Here is an 18,756-nt window from a genome sequence, read left to right on the forward strand (position 1 = left end):
CAATGATGCCCTCACCCGCATCTCATCCATTTCCCGCACTTTGGCCCTCACCCCATCCTCCCGCCATCACAACAGGGACAGAAGTCCCCTTGTCCTCTCCTACCACCCCACCAGCCTCCGGATCCAGCATATTATCCTCCGCAACTTCCACCACCTTCAACAGGACCCCACCACTAAGCACATCTTTCCCTCTCCACCCCTCTTCGCTTTCTGCAGGGGTCGGTCCCTCCGCGACTCCCTGGTCCACACGTCCCTCCCCACGGATCTCCCACCCGGCACTTATCCCTGTAAGCGCAAGTGCTACACCTGTCCCTACACCTCCTCTCTTGTCACCATTCAGGGCCCCAAACAGTCCTTCCAGAGGAGGCAACACTTCACTTGTGAGTCTGTTGGGGTCATCTATTGCATCCGGTGCTCTCGGTGCGGCCTCCTCTACATTGGTGAAACCCGACGCAGATTGGGGGACCGCTTCGTCGAGCACCTCCGCTCCGTCCGCCACAACAGACAGGATCTCCCAGTAGCCATGCACTTCAACTCTGCTTCCCACTCCCATTCGGATATGTCCATACATGGCCTCCTCTACTGCCATGATGAGGCCAAACTCAGGTTGGAGGAGCAACACTTCATATACCATCTGGGATGTCTCCAGGCCCTGGGTATGAACATAGAATTCTCCAACTTCCCTCCCCCTCCCTTTCCTCATCCCTATTTCACTCTGCCCACTCCCCCAGCTGCCTATCACCTCCCTCATGGTTCTGCCTGCTTTTACTACCCATTGTGTTTTTCCCTATTCCTTCTTCACCTTTCCTGCCTATCCCCTCCCTGCTTCCCCTCCCCTGCCCCTTTATCTTTCTCCTTACTGGTTTTTCACCTGGAACCTACCAGCCTTCTCCTTCCCACCCTCCCCCCACCTTCTTTATAGGGCCTCTGCCCCTCCCCTCTTCAGTCCTGATGAAGGGTTCCGGCCTGAAACGTCGATTCATCATTTCCACGGATGCTGCCCAACCTGAGTTCCTCCAGCGTGTTGTGAGTGTTGCTTTGACCCCAGCATCTGCAGAGTATTTTGTGTTAATCTGGTAATGACTGTCCAACGCTAGGCCACGGTCATATTGGTTAAACACAGGACCAAACTGTAAGTTAAATGCCGTACACATTGCATGGGATGGCTGTCACAATACCTTTAACACACTGTACAATATTGCCGGGAGGTCTCACACAAGTTTGACCCCAATCCCCTGGATGTTGCAATATTGTAAAGCACCGTCAGCTTTATTTAACTGGTCACATCTCACACAAGTAAGTCATTAGGAGTTATATTTCATTTAAAGTTTGAGGAGATTTGCTCTGTCACCTATAACACTTGAAAACTTCTACAAGTGTACCGTGGGGAGCATTCTGACAGGCTGCATCACCGTGTGGTATGAGGGGTGGGGAGGAGGGCTACCGCACAAGATCGAAGGTGTAGAAACTTGTAAAATTAGTCAGCTCCGTCATGGGTACTAGCCCCCGTGGTATCCAAGACATCTTCAAGGAGCGGGCGGCATCCGTCATTAAGGGACCCCCACCACCCAGGACGTGCCCTCTTCGCAAACACGAGACAACCTGCAGATGCTGGAAATCCGAGCAACACACACAAAATGCTGGAGGGACTCAACAGGTCAGGCAGCATCTATCGGGGAAAAAAAGTTCAGTCAAAACACTTTTTTTAAGTGTACTTTTTTCTCCACAGATGCTGCCTGGCCTGCTGAGTTACTCCAGCATTTTGTGTGTCCTCTTCTCATTGTTACTGTTGGGAAGAGATACAGAAGCCTGAAGACACTCACTCAGTGATTCAGGAACACCTGCTTCCCCAAAATGATATGATTCCTAAATGGACATTGAACCCATGAACAGTAACTCACTACATTTTAATCTCTGTACTTTTTTTTTGCTTAAGAATCACAAAGAACCGATGTGCAAAGGAAGACAAACTGGTAAATAGACAAAGAAAGAAGGGAAAAAGATGAAAAAGTTTAAAAGAAGAAAATAAAAAGTTTATTTATTTTAACTTAACCATTTACGCAGCCTGAAGGCACTCACTCAGTGATTCAGGAACACCTGCTTCCCCGAAATGATATGACTCCTAAATGGACAGTGAACCCATGAACAGTAACTCACTACTTTTTTTTTAATTTCTGTTATTTAATAGACATCTGTCTACCTACTGTAAATCATTTATTTTCCTTTATATCTACTTATCATGTATTTCATCGTACTGATGCCGTAAAGTTAACAAATTTCACAACATATGCTGTTAATATTAAACCTGATTCTGAATTGGCTCATTGGTTACGGATATTGAGCATTTGGTAAACTGCGTACGTTTGAACTCCTTACTTGCAAGATCAATCGCCATTCACCACAGAGGCGTTAAAAGTCAATCGAACCTTCCAGCTGACAAGCGAAGATATCTTGGAGTTACTGAAGCAGTTGTTGGGTGTGTTTCACATCCTTCCGTTATTCTTGTCTCCAGCTTTCCACTTTCCCTGTTGTGGAAAGGACCGCTTTAGGAAGATTATTCTGGAAAAGTCGCACGACAGAGGCCTCACAAGTTTGTCTTGAGGGCACACCGTCGTGCCTGTGTTAAGCAGAGGTCTGAACTGATGACAATGGCCCCAGTGGACTGGTCGCTGTCCATGCTGTCTACCGTGAACACCTTCAGTGATGTATTCAGCATCCTTTTTGATTTTGCCGCCCTGTTGCATAACACCTCAATCCATTCTACCCTGTCATCTGCCTGTCCTTCCTCACCATCTCACTGCACACTGTGTTGGTTTATGTATCAACTGTCCCATCCTCAGCCCTATCACTCTGGTTCCAAGTTAGTTTAAACCCTCCCCCAACCCTGCTCTAACGAGGTAGATTGTGAGGTCAAGAGTTGGTCTTATTGTACTGGGGGGCTGATTCAATAAGACCATAAGACCGTGAGATATAGGAGCAGAATTAGGCCATTTGGCCCATCGAGTCTGCTCTACTCGTGACTGATCCAATGTTCCTCTCAGCCTCAGTCTCCTGCCTTCTCCTCCTATCCCTTCATGCCCTGACCAATCTAGAACCTATCAACCTCCACTTTAAATATACATACAGACTTGGCCTCCACAGCTGCCTGTGGCAAAGAGTTCCACAGATAGGCCGGAGTAGAAGTTCTCGTTGAGCCTGGCGGTTTGTACTGTCACCACAATAGATCAACAGCAGATGCACTCTCCATGGCTCTCCACACAGCTTTAGACCTCTTGAACACCTACGTCAGGATGCTGTTCATCGACTATTGCTGAGCAATAAACACCATCATTCCCACAATCCTGACTGAGAAGTTGCAGAACCTGGGCCTCTGTACCTCCCTCTGCAATTGGATCCTCGACTTCCTAACCAGAAGACCACAGTCTGTGTGGATTGGTGATAACATATCCTCTTCGCTGACGATCAACACTGGCGCAGCTCAGGGGTGTGTGCTTAGCCCACTGCCCTACTCTCTATATACACATGACAGTGTGGCTAGGCATAGCTCAAATACCACCTATAAATGTGTTGACAATACAACCATTGTTGGTAGAATCTCAGACGGTGACGAGAGGACGTACAGGAGTGAGATATGCTAACTAGCAGAGAGGTGCCACAGCAACAACCTGGCACTCAACATCAGTAAAATGAAAGAGCTGATTGTGGACTTCAGGAAGGGTAAGACGAAGGAACACATTGAAGTGGAGAGAATGAGCAGTTTCAAGTTCCTGGGTGTCAAGATCTCTGAGGATCGAACCTGGTCCCAACATACTGATGCGGTTATAAAGAAGGCAAGACAGTGACTATACTTCATGAGGAGTGTGAAGAGATCTGGTATGTCAACAAATACATTCAGAAACTTCTATAGATGTACTGTGGAGAGCATTCTGTCAGGCTGATCACTGTCTGGTATTGGGGGTGGGGGGTGGGTGGCTACTGCACAGGACCAAATGAAGCTGCAGAAGGTTGTAAATTTAGTCAGCTCCATCTTGGGTACTAGTCTACAAAGTACCCAGGACGTCTTCAGGGAGCGGTGTCTCAGAAAGGCGGCGTCCATTATTAAGGACCTCCAGCACCCAGGACATGTCCTTTTCTCACTGTTACCATCAGGTCGGAGGTACAGAAGCCTGAAGGCACACACTCAGTGATTCAGGAACAGCTTCTTCCCCTCTGCCATCCGATTTCTAAATGGATATTGAACCCTTTTTAAGTATACAGCATATTATTTCTGTTTTATGCATGATATTTCATCTATTCAATAGATGAATACAGTAATTGATTGACTTATTTATTAATTATTATTTTTGTTTTCCACTGTATTATGTATTGCATTGAACTGCCGCTGCTAAGCTTAACAAATTTCACAACACATGCTGGTGATAATAAACCTGATTCGGATTCTAATTCTCCACATCCACTCTCTCCAGGCTTTTCAATTTCCGATCACTTTCGATGAGATCCCCCCCCCCACCACCTCCAATAAACTCAGCGAGTACAGCCCCAGAGTTATTAAACGCTCTTTGTATGTTAACCCTTCCATTCCCGGGATGATTTTTTTTTCTGTGAACCTGCTGTGGGCTGTCACCAATGCCATCCGCCCTTTCTTGGATAAGGGACCCCTAGTTGCTCACAATACTCCAAGTTCTGAGCCTACATTTCTCGCCGTCTCAATAAAGTGGCCGGCATCATCAAAAAATGTGCAAAGACAGAAATACTGTATATTAAAAAAAAGTGAAGTGAGGTAGTGTCCAAAGATTCAAAGTCCATTTAGGAATCGGATGGCAGAGGGGAAGAAGCTGTTCCTGAATCACTGAGTGTGTGTCTTCAGGCTTCTGTACCTCCTACCTGATGGTCACAGTGAGAAAAGGACATGCCCTGGGTGCTGGGGGTCCTTAATAATGGACGCTGCCTTTCTGAGACACCGCTCCCTGAAGATGTCCTGGGTACTTTGTAGACTAGTGCACAAGATGGAGCAGACTAGATTTACAGACCTCCGCTGCTTCTTTCAGTCCTGTGCAGTAGCCATCCACCCCACACACATAAGACATTTCCTGTAGTGACGGGGGTGGGGGTCTAGGGCCAGAGTTGAATCTGTGGAATTCATTGCCACAAGTGACTGCGGAGGCCAAACCTTCAATCATATTTAAAGCAGAGGTTGAGAGTTTCTTCAACATTCAAGCATATCAGATTTCTTATCAACAAACGTATAAATTATACAGCCTTGAGATATCTCTGCTCACAGGAAGCCTCAAAGCAAGAAACCGGAAAGAGCCCAATTAAGGAACAAAAAGACTAAAATTTATAAATAAAAGACCAACATCTGATGCACAAGGGAAAGAACAAAAACACAAATCATGCAAACAATCGAAGCAAATGGCATCGGCTTTCCAAACCAGAATGTGTGCTCGGATCCAAACCCCGAACTAGGCCCAAAGCCTCGCTTATCAGTTCATCGCATCAGCGAGCACGGAGCACGGCAGCCGGGGCTGTCTTCACAGTCTCAGCGCAGCAGAGGTTACTATTGTGGACAGCGAGCGAGATCGGCTCTCGTCCCGACCAACACCCTGTCTCTTCAGTCCATCTGGGCCAGCGTTCGGAGTTAGCCAACAACGGAACAGCGGGAGGCTCTGGCACCCTGGAGAGAGGAGTGAAGATCACAGGGAGATAGGAGTGAAGATCACAGAAAGAGAGGAGTGAAGATCACAGAAAGAGAGGGGAGTGAAGATCAGAGAGAGAGAGGGGAGTGAAGATTACAGAGAGAGGGAGGAGTGAAGATCACAGAAAGAGAGAGGAGTGGAGATCACAGAGACCGAGCGAGATCGGCTCTCGCCTCTGATCTGGGTCAGCGTTTAAACTGTCTAAATAAATTGTCCTCGCACTCGGACCCGGAACTTCCATTAGACAGGGTGTCAAAGGTTACGGGGAGAAGACAGGAGAATGAGGTTGAGGGGGATAATAAATCAGCCGCGGTGGAAGGTGGAGCAGACTCGATGGGCTAAACAGCCTAATTCTGCCCCTGTGCTTTATGGTCAGATGGGGAGGGGTGGGAGTTGTGGATTTGCTGGGGTGGGAGGGAGGGGAAGCTGCAGACTGACAGGGCCACGGGGGCACTGACATCGTGCTCAGCCCGGAGTGCTGGCGTCAGAGGGAGGGGAGGGTGGGAAAACATTGGATTAATCAACAACCAGGGAGCAGAGAGCAGCCAGTGGGGAAGGGGAAACAGGGCAGACCTGCACCCTCCACTCCCCTCCCTCTCCTACCTCTGACCCCGTGGGAGTGGGGGGCACCTTTCTCCCCGGCGGCCGGGTTTGTGCGTGGTTTGAAACCCCCCTCTGATGTGAGGGTCAGGGGGGAGGTGGTGGGCAGGATGATTCTACCCCCTCCCCCCCCGGGAGGACGATCCCGACCCTGATCGACCCGGAATGAACTCCCGGAGGAGGTGGCGGATGGGAGGGGCTCTACCCATACAGGCCCTTTGGCCCATCTTCGCTGTACTGGCCTCTTACTTCAGTTACAGCAGTCCTGTCTCCCTGCAGTACCCCTGTAAAACACTGCGCCTTGCTGATGTAAATGCCTGTGTAAACATCATGGCGTGGATATCAATTTCTCCTCCTGGTAAAAAAGAATAGTTTCCCTCCCGCTCCCCTCTTCTTCTATTCCCCACTCTGGCTGCCTACCTCCTTTCACCTGCCCATCACCTCCCCCGGGTCCCTCCTCCCCTTGCACTCCTCTCCGAGCCCTCTCCAGCCCTTTACCTCTCCCGTCCTCCCGTCTTCACCCATCACCTTCCAGCCAGTCCTCCTTCCCCTCTGCCCCCAACTTTTTATTCCGGCGCTTTGCCCCCCTTTTTCTTTCCAGCCCTGAGGAAGGGTCACGGCCCGAAACAGCGACTGTTTATTTACATCCATGGATGCTGCCTGGCCTGCTTTCCACTGATATTTCCTCCAGCATCCCTTCCCTACCACTCCCTCCCTCTACCCCTTCCCTCCCTCTTGCTCCTTCCCTACCTCCACATCCCTCCTTCTCCCATACCCTCCCTCTCTACCCCTTCCCTCCCCCTCTGTCCCTTCCTTCTTCCTCCCTCTCTTCCCCTTCCCTCTCCCTCTTCCCCTTCCTTCCCCCTCCCTCCACCTCTGTCCCTTCCCTCTCCCTCCCCCCCCCTCTGTCCCTTCCCTCTCCCTCCCCCTCTGCCCCTTCCCTCTCCCTCCCTCCCCTTCCCTCTCCCTCCCACTCTGCCCCTTCCCTTTCGCTCTCTCCCCTCCCCCTCCCTTCCCTGTCTGCCCCTTCCCTCCACCTCTGCCCCTTCCCTATCCTTCTCTCCCCTCCCCTCCCTCCCTCTCCAACCCCCTTCTGAGAAGTTCTCTGCTGACACGGACTGGAAGGGCCGAGACGGCCTGTTTCCGTGCTGTAATTGTTATATGGACGGTGTTCCACAGAAGGACTCAGATCCGAATGCCTCGCAGTCTGGCTGTGCCTGTGACCGTAAGAGTTGTGGGCACGTCACGGGACCCAGCCTCCCGTCAATGGACTGTCCACACCTCCCACTGCCTCGGCAAAGCCAGTACAATCAAAGATCCCCCCCCCACCCCGGATATTCTCTCACCTCCCCCTCCCCTCAGGACGCTGAGGAAAGCTGGTCTACCAGAACAGATACTGGTGACCTTTTACCGCTGTACCATCGAGAGCATCTTAACGTACCGCGTCTCTGTGTGGTATCTCAGTTGTACAGCAGCTGACAGGAAAGCACTTCAGCGGCCCGTCTCTAGCGCACAGAAGATGATCAGGACACAGCTCCCAGCCCTGGGGGACACCTACAGCTCTCGCTGCCTAAGGAAAGCTTCAAGCATCTGTAAGGACAATACACACCCATGCAATCATCCGTTTGAACTTCTTCCATCTGGCAGACGTTATAAGATTTTCTATGCCCGCACTTCCAGACTGAAAAATAGCTTTTTCCCAGAGCTATAATTATTCTGAACCAACCGATCAAGTATCATCCATAAATTTGTTATATTGCTACTTTAATACTGGTTTTATGCCTGTCATGCATCTGAGTTGTGCTTTTGTACTGCTGGGCATTGCTTGTACTGGCTGGTTACTTGATTTTATTTATTGTTTATTTATTTTACTTATTGTTTTATAGCATTGAGTATGAGAGTTGCAAACTCATTTTCACTGTATTGGTGCATGACAAATTGTACTATGCAATGACAATAAAGATATTGCATTTCATTTCATTTCATTGGGCAGTAGATACAAAAGTCTAAAAGCACGTACCAACAGGCTCAGGGAAAGCTTCTGCCCCACTGTTCCCTATCCCCCAGTACGATAAGATAGACACTTGACCTCATAATCTACCTCGTTATGATCTTGCACCTCACTGTCTGCCTGTTCTGCTCTTTCTCTGTGGCTGTGACACTCTATTCTGCATCCTCTTACTGTTTGACCTTGTTCTACCTCAACACACTGTGTAATGATGTGATCTGTGTGAACGATATACAGGACAAGACTGTCACTGTCCTTTGGTAAATGTCAACAATAACAAATCTGCTCCAATTCCAATTCCCTGCCGCCGGCAGCTCCCACCCCCTTTCGATCACCAGTTCCCTCCACCCGTCCGTTCCTAAGCCTTGGTCATTCACTGCTGGGACACGACGAGAGTTCCCCCGATGTCACCCGCATGCAGGCTCAGGTGAGGGTGGACGGGTCTGGGAGTGCTGCTGTGAACTGACCGGGGTGGGGGGTGGGGGGGATTCTCGGGAAGGCCAGCCTGCTTCACAGTGTGTGCACTGGGCCGGCCAGATGGCAGGCTCGGGGCATTTTTCAGACCTCAGTAGGGTCACCCCCCCCTCCCCCCGGCTGCCTATGCCCCTCGGGTACTGGTGGCTGCCCATTCTCCGGGCTCCCCTCGCCACCCCAGACGCGAATCTTGTCTGTGTCCTGCGTAACTTGGTGGCATCGTTCTGAAAGCTGAACTGTGCACCGTGTTTCCAGTGACACAAAGCATCTTCACCCCTACACTCAGCCCTCTCTCTGACGATGGCCGGACTGTCAAACACCTTCTAGGAACTCAAACTCTCCCTCATTACCCCTCCTCTATCCGTCCCCTCCCCTCCCAACTCCCCCTCAGCCACCCCTCTTCCACCTGACTCCCCCCGTCTCTCTGCTCACCTGCCCTCTCCTACCCCTCTCCCCCTCACCTCCCCTCTCCTACCCATCTCCCCCTCACCTCCCCTCCCCTACCCATCTCCCCCTCACCTCCCCTCCTCTACCCCTCTCCCCCTCAGCCACCCCTCTTCCACCTGACTCCCCCTCTCGTCCCTCTACTCATCTCCCCTCTCCTACCCCTCTCCCCCTCACCTCCCCTCTCCTACCCCTCTCCACCTCATCTCCCCCTCCTACCCATCTCCCCTCGCCTCCCCTCTCCTACCCATCTCCCCCTCGCCTCCCCCTCTCCTACCCATCTCCCCTCTCCTACCCCTCTCCCCCTCACCTTCCCTCTCCTACCCCTCTCCCCCTCATCTCCCCTCTCATACCCATCTCCCCGTCGCTTCCCCTCTCCTACTCCTCTCCCCCTCACCTCCCCTCTCCTACTCATCTCCCCCTCACCTCCCCTCCCCTACCCATCTCCCCCTCACCTCCCCTCCCCTACCCCTCTCCCCCTCAGCCACCCCTCTTCCACCTGACTCCCCCTCTCGTCCCTCTGCTCATCTCCCCTCTCCTACCCCTCTCCCCCTCATCTCCCCCTCGCCTACCTGACTCCCTCTTTCCTATCTTTCCTCATCATATACCTTCTCATCTTCCCTCTCCTACCTCTCCCCCTCTCCCTCATCTCCTATCTCTACCCCTCTCCCCAACCTCCATCTCCTACCTCTCCCCCTCTCCCTCATCTCCCATCTCTACCCCTCTCCCCAACCTCCATCTCCTACCTCTCCCTCGGACCCTCTCCTCCTTCATCTCCCTCACCCATCTCCACTGAGTGACCCGTTTCGGAACTGGACGCACCCGGTGACACCCCACCCCCTCATTTGTCGACCCCACAGTTCCCTGGAGTAGTGGGGTCCCCAGGAGAAACACCCCCACCCTCCCCCTCATCTCTCACCAGACGGGGCACCCCCCTGTTCTGAGACCGAACCCTCCCGTTCCCTGACACCCACACCTGGGGTCCCTTCCCTTCAGAACTCCCCCCTCCCACCCCAAGAGGATAAATCGGCTCTCGTTCACAACACTTTCCTTACCCACCTCCGTGACAAACTGAGCACACTGACCCTCGGCGTATTGCTCTGACCCACCGGTGCAAAGTCCGACCAGTGTTGCCTCTGCAAACGGATCGATTTAAGCCCTGCTCCTCGCCTCTCAGTCAGGCTCATCGCTCCCCGGTTGTTCCCACTCAGACCTGCCATGTGTCCCGGGGTACTGCCAGAGCTCGGAGCTCAATTATGAGAGGGGTTCCTATGCTCTCCCTGTGACCGCGTGGGTTTCCTCCGCATGCTCCAGTTTCCTCCCACAGTCCAGAGACGTACAGAACTCTGCAAAAGTCTTAGGCTCACATGTACATAGAAACACAGAAACATAGAAAATAGGTGCAGGAGTAGGCCCTTCGGCCCTTCGAGCCTGCACCGCCATTCAGTATGATTATGGCTGATCATCCAACTCAGAACCCTGTACCAGCCTTCCCTCCATACCCGCTGATTCCTTTAGCCACAAGGGCCATATCTAACTCTACATCACTGGGGTGCCCAAGCCTTTTGCCCAGTACCGTATTTGTCACTGCGGAGCGGACGGTGGGATTGTAAGTCTGGCGGGAGCAAAGGTTGTTGGGAATGGCGAGGGTGGAGCGCCACGAGAGGGAATGTGGGATAGGTGGGTGAGGAGTGCCAGGGGTGGATGGGGATATGGCGCAGATGCAGATACACCCAGCATGGAGACACCAGGCAAGGTATCAAACAATTGGCTTATTGGTTACCACAGAATGGCTCTCTGGTGCTTCCAGTTCCCTCCCCTCGCCGTTTCCCAACCACGATTCCCCTCTCCCTGTCCCCTCCCCGTTTTCAGTCCACGACGGAGACCCGTATCAGAATCCGGTTTATCGTCACTCACATGCGTCATGAAATTCTTCTGTTTTTTTTTGTGACAGCAGTACACTGCAATACATAAAATTACTACAGTAATATGCAAAAATCTTAGACTTCCAAGCTATCTATCTATCTATCTATATATATATATAGAGAGAGAGAGAGAAAGAGAGAGAGAGAGAGAGAGAGAGAGAGAGAAAGAAAATAATTATATATAAAGTCAGAACAGGAGTTGGGAGATCATGTTCCTTTGGGTTAGTGGGTAGAAGCAGATACATTAGTGACATTTAAGAGACTCTTAGATAAGCAAACGGATGGTAGAACATGGGGGGTTATGTAGGAGGGGAGGTTTAGATTGATCTTAGTGTAGGTTAAAAGGTTGGTAAAACATCATGGGTTGAAGGGCCCTCAATGTTCCATGTTCAATTTTCTGCGTTCAGTGGTGTGTGTTCTGTGCTCTCTGTTCTATGCACTATGTTCTGTGTTGTATGCTCTGTGATCTATGCTGTGCAATTAAAAATAAGTTAGAGCTTAAGGGACAGATGTGGAATAAACGTACATAACTGTCTAAACACCAGCAGGTACAGAGGATTCTGATTAACTGGGACACAATTGCACTCAGCAATTGATTGATCTCTCTCTCTCTCCCTCTCTCTTTTTTTTCATATTCTTTTTATTTTTTTTATTACAAAAAAACAGCACATCCACAAAAACCACAACCATAACAAAATCAAATTAAATATTGAGCAGCAAAAAGGAGAAAAGTATAAAGGCAAAAGTAAACATACACAGCAGAGATGCACTGCACCAAAAAACCTCAGACCTCCCCCCGTGAGAAAGTCCAATTCAGGGCCCCATACCCTTTCAAAGATGTCCCCTCTATCCTCATTATATAGGCTCAGTCTCTCCAAATGTAAAGTATTTGTCAATTCTCTCAGCCACAGATCATACGTAGGCACAGAGTCCATTTCCCACATTTGCAGGATTAACTTCTTAGCAATCATCATGCCAAACAATACAGCCTTCTTTTCATACATATTGGCTGAAGATAGGGAGCTTGTTGCGCCAAGGATGGCTATGAGCGGGTCTGGTTCCCGCCGCTTCCCAAAAGCCTCAGAGAAACAGTGAAAAATACTTTTCCAGTATGCACAAAGCTTACAACATGACCAGAATGAATGTGACAAGTTACTGTTCACAGATTTACATCTATTACAAACTGGTGAAACATCAGGGTAGAAACTTTGCAACTCTTCTTTGAAATAATGAGGTCTATGTATCGTTTTAAACTGTATAAGTCTGCGTCTGACATTGACCAAACAATCATGTTGGTGAGTGAGAGTTTGCTGCTGATTCTCAAGTTGGGGAATTCAAATTTTTTTTAAAAAGCAGACTGGCTGTAGCATTGGAATAGAGAGTCACTGTCACTGTGGAAGGAGTGATACCTGCCCCTCTCCCTTGTCAGAGAGAGAGAGAGAGCCTGTGGGACGTGGACAATGTTGGAGTGAACAGTTTGTTTTTGATGTACTGTAGACCACGGTCTCCCTTTGGTGCTAGCAAGGTGGGTGGTGGGACTGTGGATGCTTTATGCTGGAATAGGTGGGGGGAGGGAGACGGGTGATGGTGTTTGTGTGTGGGGGGGCAGCTTTGGGGTTCTTACATTTTTTCCGTCATTCATCCTTTCGCTTTTTTCTTCTGTTTCGAGGATGTCTGTGGAGAGTGAGAGTTTCAGGTTGTATATTGATAGATAGATAGATAGATAGATTGATAGATAAATAGATAGATAGACAGATAGATAGATAGATAGATAGATAGATAGATAGATAGATAGATAGATAGATAGATAGATAGATAGATAGATAGATAAATAGATAGATAGACAGACAGACAGACAGACATACTTTATTGATCCCGAGGGAATTGGGGTTTCGTTACAGTTGTAAATATTGTAAACATTCTCTGACGCTAACTAGAACCACTGAGTTATTGAACATCGTGACAATACACTTTCGTCCAGTTAAAGGGCTATCCCACTTAGCGGAAGTTTTATGGAAATAGTTAAAAAGATGCATTTTAAAAAATAGACAAACTACCGCCTAACAGCGTAACAAATTATGTATGTAAATGAAATATAGAACAAATTTGAACGTTATCTGCAGTGCTGTAAAACTGTGTATTAATTCCAGTGTACACTGTGTTTTGATTGACTGTAAATTAACAAAATCAGCACACTGACTGCAGATGGTGGACTGCCTTCACACAACGCTTTGGACAAACGCATCCTCCAAATCTTCATTTTCATCAGTAGCATTCAAGATGATTCAACCTCCACGTTGAAGTAGTGAAACCTTCTCATTTCCCCACCTTCCCCCGGCCCTTCTTGGCATCTCCAACCCCGAATGCTTGACTTGAAACGGCAGTGAGCAAAACAATTGTCTTATTGCTTATTTCTCACCGGCTATCAGTGACAAAAATCTCTGTTCCTTTTTCATCAACACATGCACAGGCAAATGACGCTATTTCAAAACTGCTGGCTGGAAGCACGCTGACGCCCACACCAGTGCACACGACGGGGCATCAAAGGACAGGGCGAGAGGGCAGGTGTACGGGGTTGAGTGGGATCCGGGATCAGCCGTGACGGAATGTTGGAGCAGACTCGACGGGCTGAATGGCCAATTTCCGCCCCTCTGTCTGATGGTCTCACGGACTGACGCTAGTTAGAAACTGATCGGTAACAGTCTCCTGTCCCAACTAGGCGGCACGGTGTCCCAAATAAGGGAATCCCGGCTATTTTCTCGATAGCTTTTCTTTTCTGCTCTCGAAGAGTTGTCCCAAATAAGCGGCTGCCCCGATTAACCGATGGCCCAATTAACCCGAATCCGACGGTCAAAGCAACACACAATATGTTAGTTTAAAATGTCTTGTTTTGCACTTTGTGTTTTTTTCGGTCGGTCTTTATGATGTATAGTTTCTTTTCATAAACTCCACTGCATTTACTTTCCTGTAAACGCTTCCGAGAGAACGTGTACCATGTTCGTATATGGTAACATTCACGTACTTTGATAAAAAAAAACTTTGCTTTGAGTTGTTAAAGGGCTTGAGGTGAGGTTGAAACGGGGGCCTGCCTGCAGAGGAAATTTTCCACGCAGGGGCGGCGGCTGCACACAGCGAGTTGCCACAGGAAGTGGTTGTAACAGGCAGGTATCATGTCGGCGTTCGAGAAACAGATCAGCGGATAGGAGCGGTTTGCTGGAGGTGTTGTGAGCCGAACACGGGCAGGCGGCGCTGAGTGAGAGAGAGAGAGAGAGAGGGAGGGAGGGAGAGAGAGGGAGGGAGGGAGAGAGAGAGAGAGAGAGAGAGAGAGAGAGATGGAGAGAGAGAGAGAGAGAGAGAGAGGGTGGGAGAGAGGGAGAGGGGGAGAGAGAGAGAGAGAGAGAGAGATGGAGAGAGAGAGAGAGAGAGAGAGGGAGGGAGGGAGAGAGATGGGGAGAGATGGGGAGGGAGAGAGAGAGAGAGAAAGAGAGAGAGAGAGAGAGAGAGAGGGAGGGAGGGAGAGAGATGGAGAGAGGGAGAGAGATACAGAGGGGGAGAGAGACGCCTTGCCCGCGTTGGGCTGCGTGCACTGTGTAACTCTGAAATGTCGGGTGCCTTACTTCGGCTGAAAGTGAAAAAGGGGAGCGGATGTGTGCGCCAGAAAGCAGAGTTACAATGTGGTTCCAGAGTTGGTTGAGGGGAAGAGGAGGTTACGAGTGTTGCAGAGTCAGAGAGAGCAGACACGGGGGGGGGGGTGGCGGGCGAGGGGGGGGGAGAGAGAGAGAGAGCGAGAGAGAAGGGAAGAGGGGGGAGAAAGAGACACGGGAGAGACAGGCGGGACAGAGAGGAAGGGTAGAGAAAGAGGGAGAGGGGCGAGGCCAGCGAGAAGGGTAGATGGAGGAGGAGGGAGAGAAGTAGGAGAGGAGATAAAGAGAGAGATAGTGAGAGGAGAGGAGAAGAGACAGAGGGTGAGGGGATGAGAGAGAGAGAGGAAGAGAGAGTGGACAAAGTGTTCTAGTGAAGAAAGACAGAAGAGGACAGAGAGAAAGGAAGAAAGTAGAGGGGAGAGAGAGGAGAGAAAGGAGAGAGAGGTGGAGGGGAGCAAGAGGGAGGGAAAGAGATTGTAGAAAAAGAGTAAAGGAGAGAGAGAGTGAGGAGATAGAGAGGCAGAGGAGAGAGAGAGAGCAGTACAAAGAGACAGTCACTGGGGGAGGAAGTGGTTGTCACCGCACTTGGGGTCCTGGGCTCTGGAGGCAGATCTAGCAGGAGGACTGTACGGCCGAGTCTAAACTCCGGGTGAGATGCGTTGAGGGTACAGTCAGCTCCAGAGAGCATGGCACGGCCTGGAGAGAGGGTACGAGAGAGGTCTCTGAAATGGCACCCAGGGGCAGGACTTTTCGTCACGCAAAGACATGGCACAGAAACAGGGCCTTCTGCTGACACTGAGCGCCCGTTTCTACTCATAGAGTCATTGAGCACCACAGGCCATTTGGCCCATCTAGTCTGTGCCAGCCTTGTCTTGTGCCTAGTCCCTGTCCCCCGACCATAGCCCGCCATACCCCTCCCAGCCGTCTACCTATCCAAACTTTTCCTTCATGTTGCAATCAAACCCGCATCCACCACGTCCAGTGGCAACCCACACCAGCCTCTGTGAGACGGACCCCTCCGGTTCCCCTTAAACGTTTCACCTTTCACCCTTAACCCATGACCTCTGGTTCTAGTCCCAGCCGACCTGGGGGGAGGAGGAGAAAGTCTGCCTGCATTCTACCTTTGCCCCCCATAATCTCTGTCAGATCTCTCCGCATCCCCCTGCGTTAAAGCCTTTCGGGTCCCCGAGTCCCGCCAGCATCCGCACTCTCGATCTTATAGACATCGTTCCTGCAGGTCGGTGACGAGAACTGCGCGCAACAGGCCCAGATAGGCTTCAGGGCTGTGACCAATTCCCGCCTCTGCCTCTGAGAGGAGGTTTCCACGTTGTCTCCCCGTGACCGCGCGAATTTGCTCCGGCTGCCCCGGGTTCCCCCCGCAGTCCAAAGACGTCCCCGTTGGCGGGATAGTTGGGCGCTGTAAATTGTCCGGTGACCAAGCTCAGAATAAATCTGGGGATTGCTGGGCGGCCCAGGGCCAGAAGGGCCTGTTCCAAACTGTAGCTCAATAAATAAACGCCTTGCAAAACTTCGACCTGACGTCCCATCTCCTGCACTCAGCCCTTTGACTTATGAAGACCAACGTGCCAGAAGCTCCCTTCACCACCCGATCTACCCTGTGACAGCACTCTCTATAAACGATGGGCCTGCGTTCCCACATTGCAGGGCAGTCTGGCACGGTGGTGTAGTGGTGAGCACAACCTCTCCTCTGCGGTGCCGGGTTCAATTCCCACCACTGCCTGTGAGGCGTTTATACGTTCTCCCCGTGACCACGTGGGTTTCCGCCGGGTGCTCCCGTTTCCTCCCAAACTCCAAAGGAGTACCAAAGGTCAGATGGTCATTGTACCTTGTCCTGTGATCAGTCTGGCGTGGCCTATTCCACACTGTATCAGAATACAGAAAACCCTTCCTCGCTTTATTTCAATCAGGCGTATTATCACTGACGTGTGTCGTGAAATGTGTTGCTTGTGGCTCTGATTTTCAACACTGTTCATTGATTTCAATACTATTTACTGATTTTCAATGCAATAAATAAATATTGCAGAAGGGGAATAGTGAGGCAGTGTTCACTGTCCGGTCAGAAATCTGATGGCGACGGGGAAGAAACTGTTTCTAAAACATGGAGTGTGGGTCTTCAGGCTCCTGTACCCCCTCCCGGATGGGTAGTGACGAGAAGGGGGCAAGTCCCATGTGACCAGCATCCCCAGCTGCCTTCTTGGAGCACCACCTCAAAGTTCAAAGCAAATCCAAGTACAGAGGGGTCACCAGGTACATATTCTTGCAGGCATACTCAACAAATAGCTGGAGGGGTTGGTGGGGACGCAGGACTTAGACAAGTTGGAAGAATGGGCACAGAAATGGCGGCTGGAATACAGAGTTGGGAAATGTACGATTATGCATTTTGGTAAAAGGAACAATAGTGCAGATTATTATCTACATGGGGAGAAGGTTCAAACATCAGAGGCACAGGGGGATTTAGGAGTCCTCGTTCAAGATTCCAAGAAGGTTAATGTACAGGTTGAGTCTGTGGTAAACAAGGCAAATGCAATGTTGGCATTTATTTCAAGGGGAACAGAATATAGGAGCAAGGTGATAATACTGAGCCTTTATAAGACACTAATCAGGCCACACTTGGGAGTATTGTCAACAGTTTTGGGACCCATAGCTCAGAAAGGATGTGTTGTCATTGGAGATAGTACAGAGGAGGTTCACGAGGACGATTCTGGGAATTAAGGTGTTAACACAGGAGGAGTGTTTGGCAGCCTTGGGCCTTGTACTCAATGGAATGGGATCTCATTGAAACCTACTGAATGTTGAAAGGCCTAGATAAGGTGGATGTGGAGAGGATGGTTCCTATGTGAGGGCAGCCAGAACCAGAGGGCACAGCCTCAAAATAAAGGGGCGACTGTTTAGAACAGAGATAAGGAGGGTTTTTTAGCCAGTGAGTAGTGAATCTGCCAGAGACTGCGGTGGAGGCCAAGTCCGTGCGTATATTTAAGGCGGAAGTTGGTCATTTCCTGATCGGTCAGGGCGACAAAGGATATGGTGAGAAGGCAGGTGTCCGGGATTAGCCGTGATGGAATGGCGGGGGTAGACTCGATGGGCTGAATGGCCTCACTGTGCTCCCCTGTCGTACGGTCTCATCACAACCGTAACAGAAGCAATGAAAGACCGAGCAATCAGTGCAGAAGACAGCGAACTGTGCAAATGCAAAATGAGGAACTAATAATAAGAAATGAATAAGCAGTGAATAATGAGACCATGAGATGAAGAGGCCTTGAAAGTGAGTCCGTGGGTTGAGGGAAGACTGCAGTGACGGGGCGGCCCTCCAAGGGGAAGTGGGGCGGGCTGTCCCCGAGATGGATCTGGCCGACTCGACCATTTTCGGCAGCCCAGCACCGCCGCGGTCCCCATCCTAGGCGGCGTTGCAATACGGAGGCGCCGTCGGGAATACATTTGGTGTCACGGCACATCTCCTGAAAAGTTGCCGACCAAGTCTCGGCACTGGTCGCCCCCCGCCCTTGGCGAGGATGCCCTGGGGCTCCCACCGGGACCGAGCCTCTGCCATGCCGGGCCCGGGAACGCGAAGCTGCTGACCGTCCCACGGTGAGGAGCGGCCTGCGTTCTCCCGGCTACTCTCCTCCTGAGCACCCCCGTCAGTTCCCCGGTCCTGGCTGGCGCTCAGCGCGGGGTGGACCATGGCTGCTGCGAAACCACGGGTCCAGCCTGTCGCAGCAGCGGGGAAGAAGCTGCGCTTGTCACGGGCGGAGGAGTGAGGTCGACGGCACATTCTTTCGAGCCCGTCGGGAGGGGCTGGAATCACGGTTAATGCCACCCGGTTTATGCCCTGAAATCCGGGGTGATGTGGCAGTGCAATTACCGGTAATAAACTCTGTGAACGGCAGTGGCTCCTAAAGGTTCTCAGAGCCGGGGGTTGGCAGTGGGGCCTCGGCCTATTCAATGCT

General features: G+C 50.7%; 1 protein-coding gene across 1 annotated transcript in view; it reads left to right on the forward strand.

The window, feature by feature from the left end:
* Window positions 1-8,614: 8,614 nt before the first annotated feature.
* The window catches only part of LOC134339982 (complement C1r subcomponent-like), an 82,560-nt gene continuing 72,418 nt past the window's right edge, over window positions 8,615-18,756 (forward strand). The window contains exon 1 of the mRNA XM_063036813.1: window positions 8,615-8,731. Coding sequence (XP_062892883.1) covers window positions 8,709-8,731 — 23 coding nt within the window. The 5' untranslated portion in view covers window positions 8,615-8,708. The remainder of the gene's footprint in view (window positions 8,732-18,756) is intronic.

Source organism: Mobula hypostoma, chromosome 31, assembly GCF_963921235.1.
Source record: "Mobula hypostoma chromosome 31, sMobHyp1.1, whole genome shotgun sequence".
Classification (NCBI taxonomy): Eukaryota; Metazoa; Chordata; class Chondrichthyes; order Myliobatiformes; family Myliobatidae; genus Mobula; species Mobula hypostoma.